Source organism: Scophthalmus maximus, chromosome 22 (genome assembly GCF_022379125.1).
Source record: "Scophthalmus maximus strain ysfricsl-2021 chromosome 22, ASM2237912v1, whole genome shotgun sequence".
Lineage (NCBI taxonomy): Eukaryota > Metazoa > Chordata > Actinopteri > Pleuronectiformes > Scophthalmidae > Scophthalmus > Scophthalmus maximus.
Window position 1 is genome coordinate 9,846,645 of NC_061536.1, and position 17,567 is coordinate 9,864,211.

Genomic DNA, 17,567 nt, shown 5'->3' on the forward strand with positions numbered 1-17,567 from the left:
TGTGGTTTTAAAACTGTGTTTGCAGGAAAAAGCAGGGGGCACGGTTGAAATGTGCATAAATGTGAAAAGTGCAAACCGCCTGAGGCAAACACTGCCGACCACAACGTCGTCACACACACAAACCTGCTCTCCCCCCCCCTTCATTTTTACCATTTTAAACTCACAGGAAAACAAAGCTCTCTGAACCGTTAACTTCTTTCATGTTTCACACATGTTCAGAGTGTTGCTGAGCTGGAGGCTGCACCACAGTGTTTACCCATGCGGTTGCATCGGGGCGGGTGGTGACGGACTCAGGCGGGGCACAGCCCCTGCCGCCAGGAAGCCAAAAGGCCATCTGCAGCGCAGCGCCGTTGTGGAGCTGCGCATTAGGCCCTTTCTATGTGCGGCACGAATTTACAGCCGTCAGCCTTAAGGTTGTGCTGGATGGCAGGCGGAGAGTTTAGCACGCGCGCTGTGGAGAGAACAAAGGCCGCCGTGGTTCAGTGTGTGAGCCGCGCAGATGCAACTGCGTGCGAACGAGAGAGGAAACGCCAGGTTTGGATTTCAGCTCAATACTTTATTAAATAATCAACATGGTAAACGTCACCATCATGGAAAAGGAAACAACAACAAAAAAAACATGAAATAATGAAAGAGTCACAGTCAACAGTTTTCCCCCCGTCAATGGTATTTTACATTCAGAGCCGCACACGCTTCAGTGGCTTTACAAAAGTCACCCGAGGTGATGCGCTCTGTTTCATGTAGGTGTGACGTCGCAACGGTGGCCGGGGAAGGTATCCATGGAAACCCTTGGGGGGAGCCGGGCGGCGGGCGAAGGAGGGGATGGACACTGGACAGTTATGTATTCATCTCTGTATTAACATCTGTCCAGAGTTGACACAACACACAACGCGCGTTGTGCTGAATGAGACGCTCTCTGACAGAAGCCAAAGTGTTTGTTGTTTCGCAAATCGGAGAAGGAAGCCACGGTCTGTGAGGACGCGGCCCGAGCTGGAGCTGCCTGCGACAAACGCCACGCGAACAATGGCCGCCTTTGTGTCGCCAGCTGGTGCACTGGTGAAACAAGCTATTGATAGCCTTTAAGCTGATCACTTCTGTGCATATACTGTACTCTGTGTGAATCTGAGGGGGCGGTGAGTATTCTACATATAATAAGATATATTCTCTTTGTGAATTTAGCCACAAAAGCAGGCTGAGCCCGGGTTACAAAGCACCCAACCGACTGACCACGTCTAACTTAGCTGACACATTTGAGTTTCAAATAAAGGACGTTATGTCATAATTCTGTAATCACTCATATGAATTTCACATGCTCTGCTATGTCAGAACCAAGCCTGACAAAATGAGGATTGATCTTTTTTGCCATTGTCTACTGATTCATAACATGGACACACCACCATAATGCTGATAGTCGTGAGAGACTCAAATACTGTTGACATCGTGTTTCCCTACGAAGAAAGACTCCAATGAGATCCAGTTTTAAGTTACCAAAGAAACAATCTTTCATTCGAAACATCACATGTATAAATCCAACATAAGCAGATGTATAAAAAAACGAAACAAATAAAAACAAAAACAAAGAACATTTCTAAACTACCCGGCTGGCATGCATGCTACTGCACAGCAAGACTATTTTCTTTTTTGTCCGTTTTTCATTCTCAACACTTGAGACACACATATTTACATCGGCTGTGCAATTGAAGTTTCACACCAACCTACAGCAGCAGCAGCAGCAGCAAACTGAAAATAACTTAACACAACTCATAGAGCTGTGGCGACTTTAAGGATTAGCCTGGTGATACATTTATGTTTCTCTTAGAGTCACAAGAAAAAAAAATCCCATGGTAACAACAAAACCAACAGTTAACTGATCTACAGCCAAATATTGTCTGCGTGGCAAACGTCGCGCGTATCTTATTGTTTTTGTGTAATATTCATCGAGAGACATTTAAAAACACATCTCCATCACCACAACGTGAACTGGATTCCATGTTCCTTCATTACAACGAAGGTGGGGGACTACCTATTTGCGTTTCCACTGCAGTCTAAAGACCATTAGACAAAATTCGCCTGCTGACCTACGGACGACCAATGGCTGGTCCAGTCCTAGCAGGGATTTTTTTTTCTTGGGTAAAAAGATTTTCCTGCAACTTCATTTAAACGCTGATCCCTGCGTTGGTTCGCGCAAAAGATCCAAGCTCCTGCAGAAAAGTTCCCGCAGTGGAAACGCGGCTAATGCTACACACAGTGTCCTGCTGCACCATATGTGTGTATTCATCCACAGCTGAAAATAGTCCATGACAGATTGAGCATTTCATCCCGTTGGAGTAGTGTTTGCGTAACAGTATGATGCCCACCTTTTGCAGTACTATATATTAAAGTATAGTATATAGTATGGAGTCTAATTTAGTAGCACATGGTCTTTAGGGGGAATACACAGACAAGGCAGCTGAGTCTGAAAGTACTAAAACACAGTCTAATACATGGGACTTGTTGACATTAAGATAATTATAGAATAACACCACACTTATGCTTAAAATCTTTGTCACATTGTTCACAAAACCCCCCCCCAGAGTCTCTAAGACGTAGCCAGTCTGAGGCCCATCTGAGATATTCGTATTTACGTAGCCAGTGTGCCGGATGAAGGTCCCATCCACAGGCTATAGGGTCCAGTTTGCACGAAACGTCACGTTCGAACTTGTTTAAATATCTGGAGTTCAAGTTTCTCAGAAACGAGAGCCACAAATTACCCACGGAGATGTCACACAGGCATCATGTGTCCGCGGCCAGTCGCATATAAGAGGTGGGGAATGCTGCCGCAGGGTTTGATTGGATGAACAGAATCAGGGCGCCAGCTGAGATGCCAGCTAATTGGCTTTAGGGACACTCTCTGCCCTGTGAAACGATTGGGGGAACGGCTACTCGCGGTCCAGCTCGATGACAGATTGGACAGAAGGAAGTCAAAGAGGGGACGGTTGCCTTTTTTTGCCTTAATGCTCGATTGGACTTAACAACCAATAAACACGGCTCCTCTGCGTCTGTGCCACTGACGGAGAGAATGAGCCAAATGTGAGCAAGTTGAGTGGTTTTTCATTAAAGGAGAGGAAATTCTGCAGCAGATTATTCCCGATTTGTCGCTGATTTTAGGGCAGGAGTTCCCTATCAGCATCACCTGGACACGCTGTACTGTAACTTCTGATTTAATTATGGTCCTGGTCCACAGGAGACGGACGGTGGAGGCAGATGCTGCCCTTCACTTTGACCCACATTCACACACAAACCCGATGCCAACAAACGGCCCCATTCTGCCCTTCCTCGTCCTGACAATGGCTGGCGGGTGCAGGGTGTCAAATCTAATGGAACGGGCAGCGAAACAACAGCTGAGTGTGTGTGGGGGGGCGGGGGGTGAGTCAAGAGACAAGTGTCCTTGTTAAAAGCCAGGGCCAGGACAGAGAGCTGCAGGGACCACAACAACAGAACCAAAATGGCTGCCGGTCAAGGCTCCAGACAGAGAGACCGCAGCAGCGCTTCACTCCTCGACCCTCTCAGCGTGAATCACTGCCGTCGCTCCTCTGGTTGCCTGGTGGAGATCCCTCTGGCAGGCTTGACTGCAATAAGCCCGCGTGAGCTCTCTGTCTCCGAGGCCTCCGGGTCGCCAGAGCAGGATTTGAACGCTGCTGAGCCAAAACAGTTTGGGAAGTGTGACACCAAATCTCTTCGGATTCCGAACCGTTTACTTATTTCCTCATGTTTTCATCCTGCGCTCCCTCCCTCTGTTTGATTGGGTGGGAGGATTAGGACTGGATTACCCAAAGGAGAGTATGTGCACCAAAGTGTATTTGCATTTGCGTAATAGGTCACATGTCTAATGGGATTCAAGTTCAATGTATGTGGATGAATAAAATGTAGCATCACAGCGAAGTGTACAAGAGCGACTGCCACGTGGAGGAGGGAGGTGGAGCACTTAAACCCCCAGATTCTCAAACACAATGAGATTAAAGCTTTGCCTCATGCTATTGTTGGCATCGCCTGGTGGTGGATGTCAAGCAACCAACCAACCAACGAACCAACAGAAACCTGTGGTTCACAAACCCAGAAGGGGTCCCAAGACAATTTTGTTTTTTTCAGATGATTAACAGGTGAGGAACGCAGATACAAAAACAAAACATTTGTGAATGGATCTGTTCGGCTTAAAAACAGGAAGAAAATAACCTAAAATGCAAAAATCCAAAGCATAATTTGCCATTTGTACTTTCACTGTTTATTTTCTTTTTACTGACTGAGACTAACTAATTTCTGCGTCTGTCTACTTTCTGCGACTGAAGATTTTTGTAAACATTAGGTGATCAGTGACTTCTCCACGGGACATTAAACCATTAGATGGCTATGGACATCCAATGTCAATCCGTCTGAAAACATATGTAACATGATCTGCTATTGAGGAATACATTTCTTTTTTGTGTGTAATAACCACGAACCGTATGCTCATCTGTGACCCACCTCTGACATGCACAAACACGCATGAAAAACACATGGTAAATAGAGATTCAAGCAAATGCCAGTGGCTCAGTCGAGGTAATCATTTTGCAACGAGACGAGTTATGGGAGAGAGACAGAGAGAGAGAGTGAGTGAGAGAAAGCAACTCCCTGTCCCTGAATGCCTCTTGGTGGCAGATGAGGTCGTGCAGGTGACTGATGAGAAACTGGGACAAATTCAGATTGGCAGCAACAACAAACTCCATCAACCACAACAGCAGCGCTCATCGGTCATCCCTGCCTGGGTCTTTACTGCCTCCGCCTCTGAGCCTGAGGCGCGCACGCGTGTCACACTGTTTTTTTTTCATTCATGCACCGGAACGCACGAGAATGATATGCACACGACGAGGGTATTTAAATGTGTGTGTGTGTGTGTGTGTGTGTGTGTTCACAGTGCGGCCCAGTCCAGGCCAGCCTGCCCTGGATAAGCGCACTGACGCTCTGCAGGGCTGCCGAGTGCACAAGCGGGAGGGCAGAGGTTGAGAGCGGGGAGGGGCTGCAGTAATCTGCTAATCTCATTAATACCACGGCTGTGGGTGCCCTGTCAACAAGACGCAGGGAACAAAGGACGGGGTAAACAGCTGATGACCCTGGCTGCAGTCCTCGGCACAATGCTTACGCACACATAAACACACACACACACACACACGCGCACATGGCTGCGCAAACACACTCACACAAAAAAAACATGTGAAGCATTGTGGATCCACCAGGAAACTCTCCTCAGATTAGATAAAACACAAACAAAGAGGAGAAACATTGGCAGGTTTGAGCGCGTAAAGATTTCTTTTTAAAACAGCAACTGTCCCCTCAGGCCAGACGACCCTCAACAGGCTCCCCGGAACACTGCCTGTTCTTTTGGCTTTACTGATCACACAGCGCACAGCAGGACCAGTGGGACCCGACATGGACCTCTCAGCTGTTCCCGTCAGTCTGAGTCACTTTTCACCGCTGGCACTCGAGGCTTAAACCAGCAGTGGATATGTCAAGATGTGTCCTTGCATTGTCCAGGAAATGACTTTGGCCTATGTGGATTAGTGTGTCACTAATGAAAATGAATCCACCCCGGATGTTCAGAATATGACCGGAGATTAAACCTGCGATGGGCGATTCCGTGACTGATGACGACGTTCCCCGTCGTCCTGCTCATGGCGAGCGATGACATTCACATTCAGGGTTTAACTGCGGATGCTGGGATGCCTGGCTGCGCAGATCCCCGGGGGCAGCTGGGACGGCTGGGGCCGGCCGCGTGGGGTCCGAGGGGACAGGTGGACCAAATGGTTCCTCATCTCCTGTCAACTCAAGTGGATATTCCAGGCGAGAAAAGCCTCCGTCTATGTGCCAATTATCAGAGATATTATTCGGGGGAGGAAATGTTTTAATTCTTCGTTTCTAATCTGGGGATGGAAGGGACGGCGTTAACAAACACAGGGGGAATGAATAAATAAAGTCTTCTGTCAAGATAGGCCTTCTCTGCTTCCGCAGAGCAGCGTCAGCAGGAAAACTATTGGAGGGAGATCTGAGTGAGACAAATTTTCCGTGTCTGTGTGCAAGTAGTTGTGTGCATGAAATACAAAAAGGCATGCGGTCAGCAAAGATGGGCGCTCGGACCTCCTCTCACCGATCCAGCACCCGACTATAATCCTGAGGGGCACAGCCACCTTCGCTCTTCAGTTCGGCGAATACTTGAGTGAAAAAGTGCGGGTCCGCGTTAATGCGCAGCATCTTTGAGCTGGTGGCGTCGATGATGGCGAGGCAGCGGTCCCAGAAGGCCTCCTTACCCGCCTCCACCAGGAAAGGCTTGAGCGGGTACGAGATCTCGTTGCCCATGTAGGAGTAGGACAGGTAGAGGCAGGTGAGCAGGATGGCCTGCAGCTCGTGCTCCGACGCCACCAGGTCGCCGTCCACCACGTCTCGGCACAGCATGTAGACGAAGACCACGTTGGCCGGCGTAACGAAGGCCTGGTCCTGCCAGCCCTGCAGCAGCAGCGAGCGGTCCACGGCCCGCAGCCAGAGCACCGGGTCGGCCGGAGACAGGTGCTTCAGGCGGTAGCAGCGGCAACACAGGAACTCCCCCAGGCAGCGCAGGAGCTCGCTGGTGGAGGCCTGGACGATGACACGCTTCGGAGACGTGGTCGCGGCGCTCTGGGGGACTTTTTTCACAGACGACAGCTGCTGGGACTTGCTGTAGGGATATCCGAGCCCCTGACCCATCCCCAGGCCCATCCCGTAGCCGAGCCCCGGGCCCAGTCCTGCTGGGCCCTCGTAGCTGGACAGGTTGGCACATGACAGCGACTTCTTCACATTCTCCCGGTTGAGGTGCAGCAAGGGGTCCTTTTGGTAGATGTTGATGTTGTTGTTGTTGTTGAGCGGTTCGCCGAGGGCCGCCGGGCCGCCGGAGCCTTTCTTGGCGTTGCCCCTCTTCTTCGTCGAGGCCACCAGCCGCTTCCACGTGAGCGCCGGGAGGAAGATGGACTGGCCCCTCTTGAGCCCGCGGTCTTTCTGGCTGTTGAGGGAGCGGCTGCTGATGCTCGGGTAGTGGCTGAGCGAGCCCGGCCGGTTGTCATAGTAGCCTGATTTGCGAGAGCCGGGTGACAGTGATAGTACAGTGCCCATGGTGAGTCAGAACTCCAGAGATCGGACTGCAGAGAAGGGAAGGGTGAGTTGTTGTTTTTTTTCCCTTCTCTTTTATTCCTTGCTATCCAGAAGACGTGAACTGTCAAGTGGAACAGTGCGAAGAGGCGAACGGTGCAGACGTGTCAGGGTGAGGTGAATGGCTGTCTAAACACAGACTACATTTCTGTGGCTGAGACATTACCTGCAACGACAAGAGATCATTTTAACAAACGGACAATAAAAATGAAACAGCGGCATTCAAACACATTTAAATCAGTATAGGTCATATACTGTAAATTTTATGGGTTGACATTAAGTGACTATGATCTATGACCTTCTTTTCTGTAAACAGAGAGAGACAGAGAGAGAGAGAGAGAGAGAGGATTCCTGGATTTTAAACTATTAAGAGTGCTCCAAGCTTTCTTTCCTATAATGACCTTACGCATGAGAGATGGTTGTGCACAGTGCGCACACATATCACAAATATTACTGTTTCTGTTTTAAAAAAAAATTAAGTTTGGTTCAGAAAGAAGAGAAACGATGGAATCACAGGATGCTTTGATTTTTCAACATTCAATATATATATATATACTATCTAATCTCTGAAGCTCACCTGTGTGCACGAGTGTCGTTGACGAGGCTTTGCGACGGTGCAAATACATGAAGCAGCGCAGCGACTGCGCCGTTTACTGCAGAACGCCGGAGACGAGCGGCGATGACGGCGAGCAGCGTCGCGCTCCTGTCTGCAGAGCTGGAGACAGAGTCGCTCTTCACAGGTGCCCAGTCTGGAACAACGCGCCGGTCCTCGCCAGGCGGGGTGCAGGTGTCATCCTCCGCTGCACCTCTCAGCGCCGGATGAGAGGGATGATGTGATCACTCTGCTGTGATTGACAGGGTTTTCATCTGCGTCTCCGTGTCCGAGGTCGACAAAGACAAAAAAAGAAAAAAGAAAAGAACACGCAACTTTTTCACAGTGCCCGAGTCCTTTCGATGGATTCCATGTCTCCCTCAGAGACACAGATCCGTGCGTAAAGCCTCCTCGGACTTGTCCTCCTCGGACCGACGGCTCCGCGCACCGAGAGCCTCAGAAGCCCACTGACCGGTGATCGGTCCCGGCAGTCGGATCTGTGAACGGGCTCCAACCCGTTAAATGCTCAACAGCCAATGAGCGAACAGAGCGTCTCCTCACAGCGCCCCCCACCGACACAGACTCCTCCTCACACACACACACACACACACACACACACACACAGAGCAAAGGAAAGCCTGCTTGAAAAATAATAATGATCATAAGAATAATACAATTATATATTAAATTCCCCCCCCCCCCAAATGCCCAGAAAAATGTCAAGAGTAAATCAATTATTATAACTTTGAATATAATTGACATAAAATCCGATTTTCTTAATAAAAGAAAATCAAATGTAAAAGGTAAATAATAGCCTGATAATAGTGAATACAAATAATGACTGATCAAAACTTATTAATATCCAAAAAGTTTAATTACATCAGACATAAGCCGAAATGAATAAGGGGTGTTAAATAATAATCTGACAAAATGTTCATTTTTTTTCTTTAAGAACCAACCATGTGATGATGGAAATAAAGATTAACCTCAAAATAATGAATAAATTCAAAATGATATGACACAAATCTGTCAGGAACATAAACTGCAAATGTTGCATGTGGGCCAGATAAGCTGAAGTTACACAATATCACATTAAACTGTTTATGTGTTTTATTTTTTGTCAAAGATTCCAAAGTCTTCCGAAGGCACTTTGGCATCAGTGGACGGCCAAAAGACTTCTCTGGGTAAACAGGAGATGAAGTTGCTTCTCAGGGATTCGGATGGGAAACGGTTTGACTCCAGAGAGTAAACAGGTAAACAAGTGATAACGGGCCGATGAGATAAGGAGGATAGTAGTGTGTACGAGACAGGAAAAGGTAGGCATAAACAGAAGTTACAGGACGAGAAGAGGAGTGACGAGCTTTTCGAAAGTGCAAAAAGTGTCACATTAGATCATTTCTGATTAAACAATACGTACGCGGCATTTAAATGTTGGAGCTGTTCGAGGGAGATCTGGTTTAAACCTTCTTAATTTGGAGGAGTTGTAATGGTAATTGTCTAATGCTGGCAGCAAACAGTCCAACTGACGCAAGGTTAACTGATACGTAACGTCTCCGTCTTCCAAGAAGGAGTTCCTTCAGAGTAGTCCTCCCCTGTGCCCCGTCCAAAAATAAACAACCCGGATAAATTTCGCTCCAGACTACTGTATCATCCCTCTGCAGGTGTAAACAAACCTACGAGCCCGAATCGCTGTGCGGACGTAGAAACGGTCTCAAACGAGAGGACGTCTCCCCACCACACCGAGATCTACAGTTTACAGAAGCACCTTTCGAGAGTTCCTTTGTCAGAAGAGCTCCTTCGCGAAAAAGCCACTCGCCGGAACGATCAGGAATCATTCGACCAATGTATTCTTTGGTTTTCAACTTACAGAGCCAGGGCTGCACACACAGAACCGCCAGCAAGCGTCCGCGAGGAAACATTCGCTGAATTTCGCCAAAGAAAAGTGTATTGGATTAAAGTTGCTGACAGATTGCAAGAGCGCACCGATTGGAATCAGAGGGAAACAGCCCAAAGACACTGTAACTTTTTGTTTTGACCGTTTGTTTGTTTTACCTTTGGACACTTGCCTCACTTTGTCTCCTGTCGTCAGTCTAAGATAAGCTTCGTATTCACAGCACAGACGTGAGAGCGAGAGAGTGAGAAGGCAAATCAGCGCATTTCCCAAAATGTCAAACTATTCTTTCGAGAAGAATGACCAAATCAAATAATAATGATAATAATAATAGCTACAAGTGTGAATTATATGCAATCACATGTATCAATGAAAAAGGAACCAGAGATGGTTTTGGCCTGAGTCAACACGATGCAGACAAAACAACCATAGGCGCTCGTCCTCTGGCATAAACCCATCTTTGTTTTCTCATCAGTCTAGGTTTCATCCGTGTGAGCTGACTGATTGGCTGGAAGAGCTGTATGGGGCGATCTCCTCATTCAACAGCAAGCAAACACACACACACACACACACACACCATTCCCATTCCCATTCCTTCTCAGTCCTCACTTTCTCTGCTGTCCCTCCCTCGAATGCAGTCGATAAAACAAATTGTTTCTTTTTCTTGTATTGTGCCAGGGATTCTGTTACAAATGAAGCCCAGCGGCTGTATTCTTTTTCTCTCTTCACTTTCATCCAGAACCAAACACACAGTTGACCCACCATTGCCTTTCTCTCACACACACACACACACACACACACACACACACACACACACACACACACACACACACACACACACACACACACACACACACACTGTTTTTTATTCATTTGAAACAGGGCACCAAAAAAGGAATTGAAATGAAAAGCTAAAATTGATTAATATCGGAAAGTGGGAGAAACAAGGGCGGTGGCTTCACGGAGAAGGAGTGGGAGAGAGGCGTTAAAAAAAGAGGACACAGTGGGAAGAGGATAGAGTGAGGAGAGATGCTGTGATGGAAAGGAGCAGAGGGGTAGGAAGAGACATCTACAACGGGGGCAGCAGAACGAGGGCACAGGCGGGGTAGGAGGGGGACAGTGAGCCCGGCTGTGGTGACTGCTGGACTCAGACAGGTTCACCTGATGACACATCTGTCGGTCTGACTCACCCGCCCTCTCTAATCTCCCTCTTAAAGAACTGCGAGCGGCAGCAGACGCCACAGCGGGATTTGGGGATGTTTTTCCGGCCAGTTTCCGGCTTTGATTATTATTCACTGCCGAGGTGATGACGTCGCCTAATGCAACAGGGACAAAAGAGTAAATTGTCCCTACAAACATGTCAACAAGCCTTGAGGAGATCCTGAAGTTGTTCCTGATTAAGTTACACTGGCTGGATGTAATACTTATGGTTATTCCATTTTATTTAACATACTTTTACTTTCGTATTGCTACTTTTACATAAGTATAAGATCTGAGTACTTCCGCCACCACTGCTTAAGGGTTCAGGATATGGACTCATTTGCAAAAATTGCTTATTGCACATACATCACATCAAATGCAAGCTTTAAAAGCAGTGTTTACAAGGATAAACTTCATTGTATTTACATAGAAACTGGGATTACAAGTACAAAACTCTATTTCGAGCACACATTTACAGTAGGAATGGTATAATTCTGTATCAAAATGCTATTTCCGTTTAAAAAGAATGAAAGGGGTTTCAGTTTTAAAAATGTTCAGCATAAACAAGGTGAGACTGCATTCTAGTGGACAATCAGGGTGCAAGTAAAAAAAAAGAAAAAAGTCCTGCTCTGATTTAGATTTAGGGCTTGTGATGAAAAAAGGTGAATTTCAAAAAGGAAAAACAGACTTATAAGAACATTCAAGCTCTTCGTCTATTCTGAGTAAAAATGTCCAGATCTTCTACTTAAGTAAAAGTAACACTAACTCAAACTCAATGTAAAAAAAATAGAAAGAAATATTCCCCTTTCTGTTAACAACCTGAATACATCACATTCAATATGTAAGTTTGAATGCAGAAGTATCATTTATGTAAAGCTGGTTGCAGTGAAGCAAATATGAATGTGCTTTTTCATTTATTTATTTGTTGAGTGTTTAACTAAATTATTACCATTAAACATATTTTATGAGCTGATGGAATGTTTTTACACAAAACGTCCCTGTGCATTTAATGTACATCTACATGGAAATCCATTTGTACATATACATGTATATGCATTTGAGATCTTATTTTGTGCTCCATTCTTACAATTTGATCTAATTCTTTGTTTTTTTTAAACGCTGCTGCAGCGCCACCTAAAGGTCACTTACATCACATTTTGAGGGACACACACCTGCTGACGTCAGTCACCATGGGATCGAGCAAGTAGCGATTTATTTTGAGGCGTTATCTTTTTAAATGAGACAAAAGACATTTTTTTTTGTTCCTGGCTCCTCCTGCGATACACTTGTTTACATTTAGTTTTAAAAAAACAAAAAAACAAAAACCCCCCGCCAAAAACTCAAATTTAAAATGGCGGACATCGGTTGGTTTGGTTTACACCGTAGTGGGCGTGGCCTGCGGCGTTTACAATAACATGCTAACTGACGAACAAACAAACAAACCGACACGACACGACACGACACGACACGACACGGAGCGAAGCTGCGTGAACGAGACGAAAATGACGCTGGAAACCAAACGGAGGTGACAACAGAGAGGAGCCCGGGGGAGGGGGATGTTCGCTCCACCTGCCGTCGGCGTCCACCTGCTCCCGCCGAGGGCAACGAGCTCCAGGTGATGTGACGTCGCTGCTGCTCCACTAACTGCCAGCACGACTCCTTGAACAAATTCGAAATGTGCTGTTGTGCTTTTTTGTTTGTTGACAGTGCAGTGTGCTCCCCTATGCAGTGTGCATGCACCTGCACATGTCAGCAATGCGTCGTCATCTGTAGTGGGATATCCGTTGTGTTTCGCACAACACCGAATTTCACCTGTTGCTTTGCGTAACGTAGAACTTGAATGCTGTTTGCGCTTACGCCTATTTTCGATGCTGTCGGAAATCATTTAGAGAACAAGTATTTCAGACACTGGGGTACAGCTGTAATGACGACCGGGAAGCTCTTTTGATAATCTAACAATCACATCCAGTGTGGACATTTTTCTGCTTTCCGTGTCTTTGCACATTTGAAGACGCCGCCTCGGGCTCTGGGGGAATTAAAATGTGCACTGCTTTCTAAAGTCTGACTATTTGTTGCCTATTTCTTGCATTGTTAATATGCTGATTATTTCATTGATTGTCTCTTTCAAAGAAAATGTCAGAGTCTACAGCGAAGACTTCAAATGTATGTAGATGGGACCAGAGATTAATAGATCATCCAGCTAGTTGCAGATTTATTTTCTTACATCGGTTATGAGAGTAAACATTGCAGTTCCAAAAAAAATAAGGCTTTTGTTTCTCCTGTAAATCCCAGTGTTCCGAAATATTTCTGGTTAACTTCAGCTCAGTGAACTAAAACTGAATAAATTCATATTCAGTGTCCTAGACTTTCGGCTTTTTTTTCTGTTACCACGGTGAACTGAATATCTTTGGCCTTTGGACGATTTGTAGGAAACAAAACAAAGACATTTGAAGATGTCACCTGGCTTCTTTTTCCCCCTCACTTTCTTGTATCTGAAACTAGTAATCGATGGCCTGAGAATAAAATTGGCAGATTTAACGACAATGAAAATGACCGTTATAGTTGTATAGTTCTAGAAGCAGATCTAGTATGTTTTCAATTTTCAATGAACTTCACAGGTCATATAATTGAATTTCTTAATCAATACAACAAATGTACTATTCAGTAGATGGGGAACAGCTTCACGGTGCTTCGGAGCTTTGATTTATGAAAGCCTCTTCTCTGACTGTTCAAGTTTGACCTGATACTCTCCAGTAGAGGGCAGTAGATACATGTGATGATGTATTCCCCTGGCCTCATGCCTCTGAGTCTCTGTACATGGATTGAAGTTAAATCATTAGGTGCCACTTTAGTTTGGACCTAACCTCTTTTGGCAGTGTGCTAAATGCTTTTTATAGAAGCGCAGGGCTTGGCAGCAGCAACGGTAGTAAAACTCAGTAACTGTCCCACACGAAGTGCAGTCATACTGTATTATTACCAGCTGCACTACATTTATCAAAACTGGGTGAGCTGGTTTTTTTTTTTTTCATATATTGCAATTCGAATCAGAAAGTGAACCAAGGTACAGGGCCACACACAGTAAATACAACTCAAGAATTCCTGAACTATCACTGAGCAGGATAATAATTTAGTGGAAATAAACATATGGGTCCAGGGACCCTGAGGGGCCATGGGAGGAACACAGGAGGGTCCTCAGCATCATTACAGACAGTTATGCCTCACAATGAAGAAAAAAAAAAAAAGATTTGTTTTTATATTATAATGACAGTGATTTCACATGGTTGGCTGCATTATTGTGTCTCCACTTGTAGAATGAACAGTTTTAAATTTCATAATAAATCAAGAGATGTTTCAGATCATCATCGTCTTAGTCTATTAATCGATTAGGAAAAGGAGGTGGCTTCTCATAAAACCATGTGAAAAGATAGGTTTGCAATTTTCTGATCCATCTTAAAAAAGGAGCCAAGTGTACATATGAATATGAAAAGAGTCTTGCTCGAATGTGATTCCTTCCTGTTCATTCTGGTTGATATAGGATCTCTTTTTTAATGAGCTTCCAGTGTAAGTGATGGCAGACAAAAGCCACAAAAGCCTTTGTTTTGTGCAGAAATGTAATTCCAAATGTTAACTTTTTTCCAGCGGGGGGGCGCGCAGTGGGGGGTTGTGGGGTCAAACCTGTTAACCCCTCCATTGAAGAATTCATCATCGTGGGGGGACGATGTTCTGCTCTCTACACCTTCGGGCACACAAACAGACACCCTGATCCCACAGGCAGAACGTAGCTTTCAGCACCGAGCAAACATTTGATCCGACCAGGGATCAGCACACTAACCCCCATCCCCCCGTTAGCTCGACGTGTCTCGCGCCATTGCCTGCCTTTTTTTTTTTTTACGGTGCACGTATTGAATGGACGCAATAGAGCAGCCATAAACCCCTCACCAAAACGCAGGTTCAAAAGAGACTCGAGTATTGGCTTGTTCAAGACATGAGGTGTGTAGTCAGGGTGTGATGGGATCTATCGGAGCCGAAAGTGAAGCCTCGCAGCCCCATGCTGTAGGATTTTGGGACGACTTGTTTGTTGTTGCAGCGCAGCCTTGTGGTGTTAACCCATGCCCCCGCTGCCCTTTGACCCCGAGGACGACAGCTCCATCCACGCGTCAGGGAGAGGGGCTGTCACAACGGGAACATCCAGCACACAGGCAGGGCTGCCGGGGAGGGAGGAGAATTGGAGAGATTGGGGTCGGTGTGGTGAAGGCAGGATCAAAAAGACTGCGCGAGTTAAAGAGTTGTCAGGCGACCGGATACGTACTGTGTGCGCAGGAAAAGTGCTAATGGATGCCACAGGCCGGAGAGAGTCGGGATTAAGGGCCGGGCTTTCTTAAAGGTTCCTCGCAGCAACTGATGTGTGGAGTGAGCTTGTTAAATGACCAATTAGGATCAGGAAGATAGTGATGTGCACATTGTTTGATAGAAGATTTAAAAGCTCGCAATGGGTTACTACGCAAACAACATGTTTTATTAAAATAATTTTATCTTAATCGCGCATTACAGATGAGACGTTTGTTTGTACTTATGAAGCAGGAAGACATGCATGCAATTTCATCATTGATTAATCTATCGGCTTCCCAATTATTGTAATTAACTGTATCATGTGACATCATTATCAGTTTACAGTGATGCAAAATAGAAAATATTCAGAATTTAGGAAAGCTGCAACGTGCAAATGTTTGGCATGTTTGCTCGATAAAGCAGTGATTTGATTTTCAAAATAGGCTACTTTTCTGTCAATCGACAAATCAATCTTTTTCTACGTTATGAAATATTATTATATATATTACAACATATTTTCAAGGATCAGTTGATAAAACTCATTGATAATAGAATTCTACAGATTGTAATTAATTGATCAACTGCTTATCTCAACAAAGATCAAATAAAATGTTGTACTATTTTGAAAGGGTTTCTTGAGAGGCCAAATATTCTGCTCTGAATTACAGGGGAAAAAATTATGAAATCATGCACGTCATTTAAACTTTGTCATTTGATGCATTGCTGCAGGTGTCCTGAGTTTAAGTTTGAGACATGAGGGGATTCTTTAGCCTTTTGTGCTGCAGGAGTTCTGCCTTTTTCCTGAATTTGTTTTGGGGAAGCTTTGCAGGTTCAGTGCTTTTCACGTTGAATGTACATAGGACATTATCTTCCAGTCTGGAAGGAATGTTCCAGCCAAAGCTCAAGCTCCTTGAAGGGAAACTTCAGGGGAACTTTGGGGTTCAAGTGGTCAGAGTTCCTGCTCTTTCGTTGCTATTTGTTTTATCTGGACCTCTGCATGCATCAGATATTGATAGCCCACAAAATGTATCCCCTGTTGTTGCTGATGGCCGCTGTCCAGTGAGGTTAAAAGGTGCATATTTGTCATCTATTTTTCAGGTGACGAAGTTCCCCTTCTTCCCTACTCGTGTCCTCGAACGTCTGCATCCATCGGGCCGAGAGTCACTGCTGAGGGGAAGTTTTCAGCCCCGTCTGTGAAACCTCAGGCTGTCGGAGGAGAATGTGGAGGTGGGTGACCGCAAAAACATCCGTGTGCCACACATGCATCAAACGGGATCAGGTTATCTTCAAAGCCTGTCGCCTCCAACATGTGATATGACTCAGACCTCCAAAAAAAGAGAAAAAAAGTCAGACATCTTGCATTCCAGAGCCCATTCCACAAAGTACAATAACTTCCTTGAATTCTTCGACCCTCGACGGCGGAGCCAGGGCACATCCTGTTGTCCTCGCAGCACTTCCTGCTCCTGCAGCCCAATCAGTCTTCCTGGTTGCCATAGCCACACGAAAACACTGTACTTGTGCCTAATAGGCGCTCTTAACAGGTAAAGCCTGGGTGAAAATGGAGCGGAGTGATGAGTGAAAGGATCTGACAAGTTTTAGCTGGCATCAAATTGCTATTGGCTTCTTATCCGTGTAATTTCAAAACATCCATCCACAGTATCTGTAGGGCGCATGTTTGCGTGATAATTGCAGTCTTGGTAACTTTAAATCAGAAGGTTTGTTTTTTAACCACCGCTACGTGCAGTTTCGCTAGTTTGTTTTCTGTTTTTTGAATTCCCCCCAGCATATTAGGTTGAGTGAAGTCATGTTATACTTCACGGTACAGTATATGATGTTCAAAACTGCGTGCGTCTGCACCATTTATTTCATCAAATAGAAATCTGGTGTCGTTCACACCAAAAAATGTTTGGTGTGAAACTTAAAACTGGGATCTGACTAGAAAATCTAAAACTACGTTTTGTGGATTCTGTGCAGCATGAGTTTGTAATGACGTGTGAAAAAACCCAAAAAGAAACGTTTTTGTTCCGAGCTGCCCATGTCTATCACGTTGATGGATATCATAAATGTAAATCGTAAAAAGTGATATGATCCCTGGCGGCAGTCTTGGCCAGACTCTCCTCCTGTTTTTGGCGAGAGAGAAGGAGAGAAAGCTTTGCAGGCTCTCCTGGGTGTATATTAACTAACCAGCCCTGGAGGGATGCATTCAATGTCTTTTTCCTTCACTGCTGCGTCCACAAGCCAGAGGAAATCGCACTGGCACCAGGCCTGGTTTAAAGACTTGTTCAAAGGATTTGTCTGAGAGTTATTTCCTTTTTCACAATACATTTTTGCTTTGTCCTAGACCCTTTGTTTTCAGTGTGAATGCCA

At 45.6% G+C, this 17,567-nt stretch overlaps 1 protein-coding gene and 1 long non-coding RNA gene across 2 annotated transcripts in view; one reads left to right on the top strand and one right to left on the bottom strand.

Annotated features, from left to right (window-relative positions):
- Positions 1–535: 535 nt before the first annotated feature.
- Positions 536–8,269, bottom strand: si:dkeyp-92c9.2 (uncharacterized protein LOC571482 homolog). The gene is made up of 2 exons (XM_035620872.2): positions 7,766–8,269; positions 536–7,354 (listed from the first exon to the last, which is right to left on the bottom strand). Exon 2 carries the CDS (start codon positions 7,150–7,152, stop codon positions 6,154–6,156), a length of 999 nt encoding a protein of 332 aa, XP_035476765.1. The 5' UTR covers positions 7,153–7,354; positions 7,766–8,269; the 3' UTR covers positions 536–6,153.
- Positions 8,270–12,232: 3,963 nt separating this feature from the next.
- The window catches only part of LOC118292159, a 62,229-nt gene continuing 56,894 nt past the window's right edge, over positions 12,233–17,567 (top strand). Inside the window, exons 1-2 of the long non-coding RNA XR_004786839.2 lie at positions 12,233–12,486; positions 16,299–16,427. This is a non-coding gene — a long non-coding RNA (uncharacterized LOC118292159). The remainder of the gene's footprint in view (positions 12,487–16,298; positions 16,428–17,567) is intronic.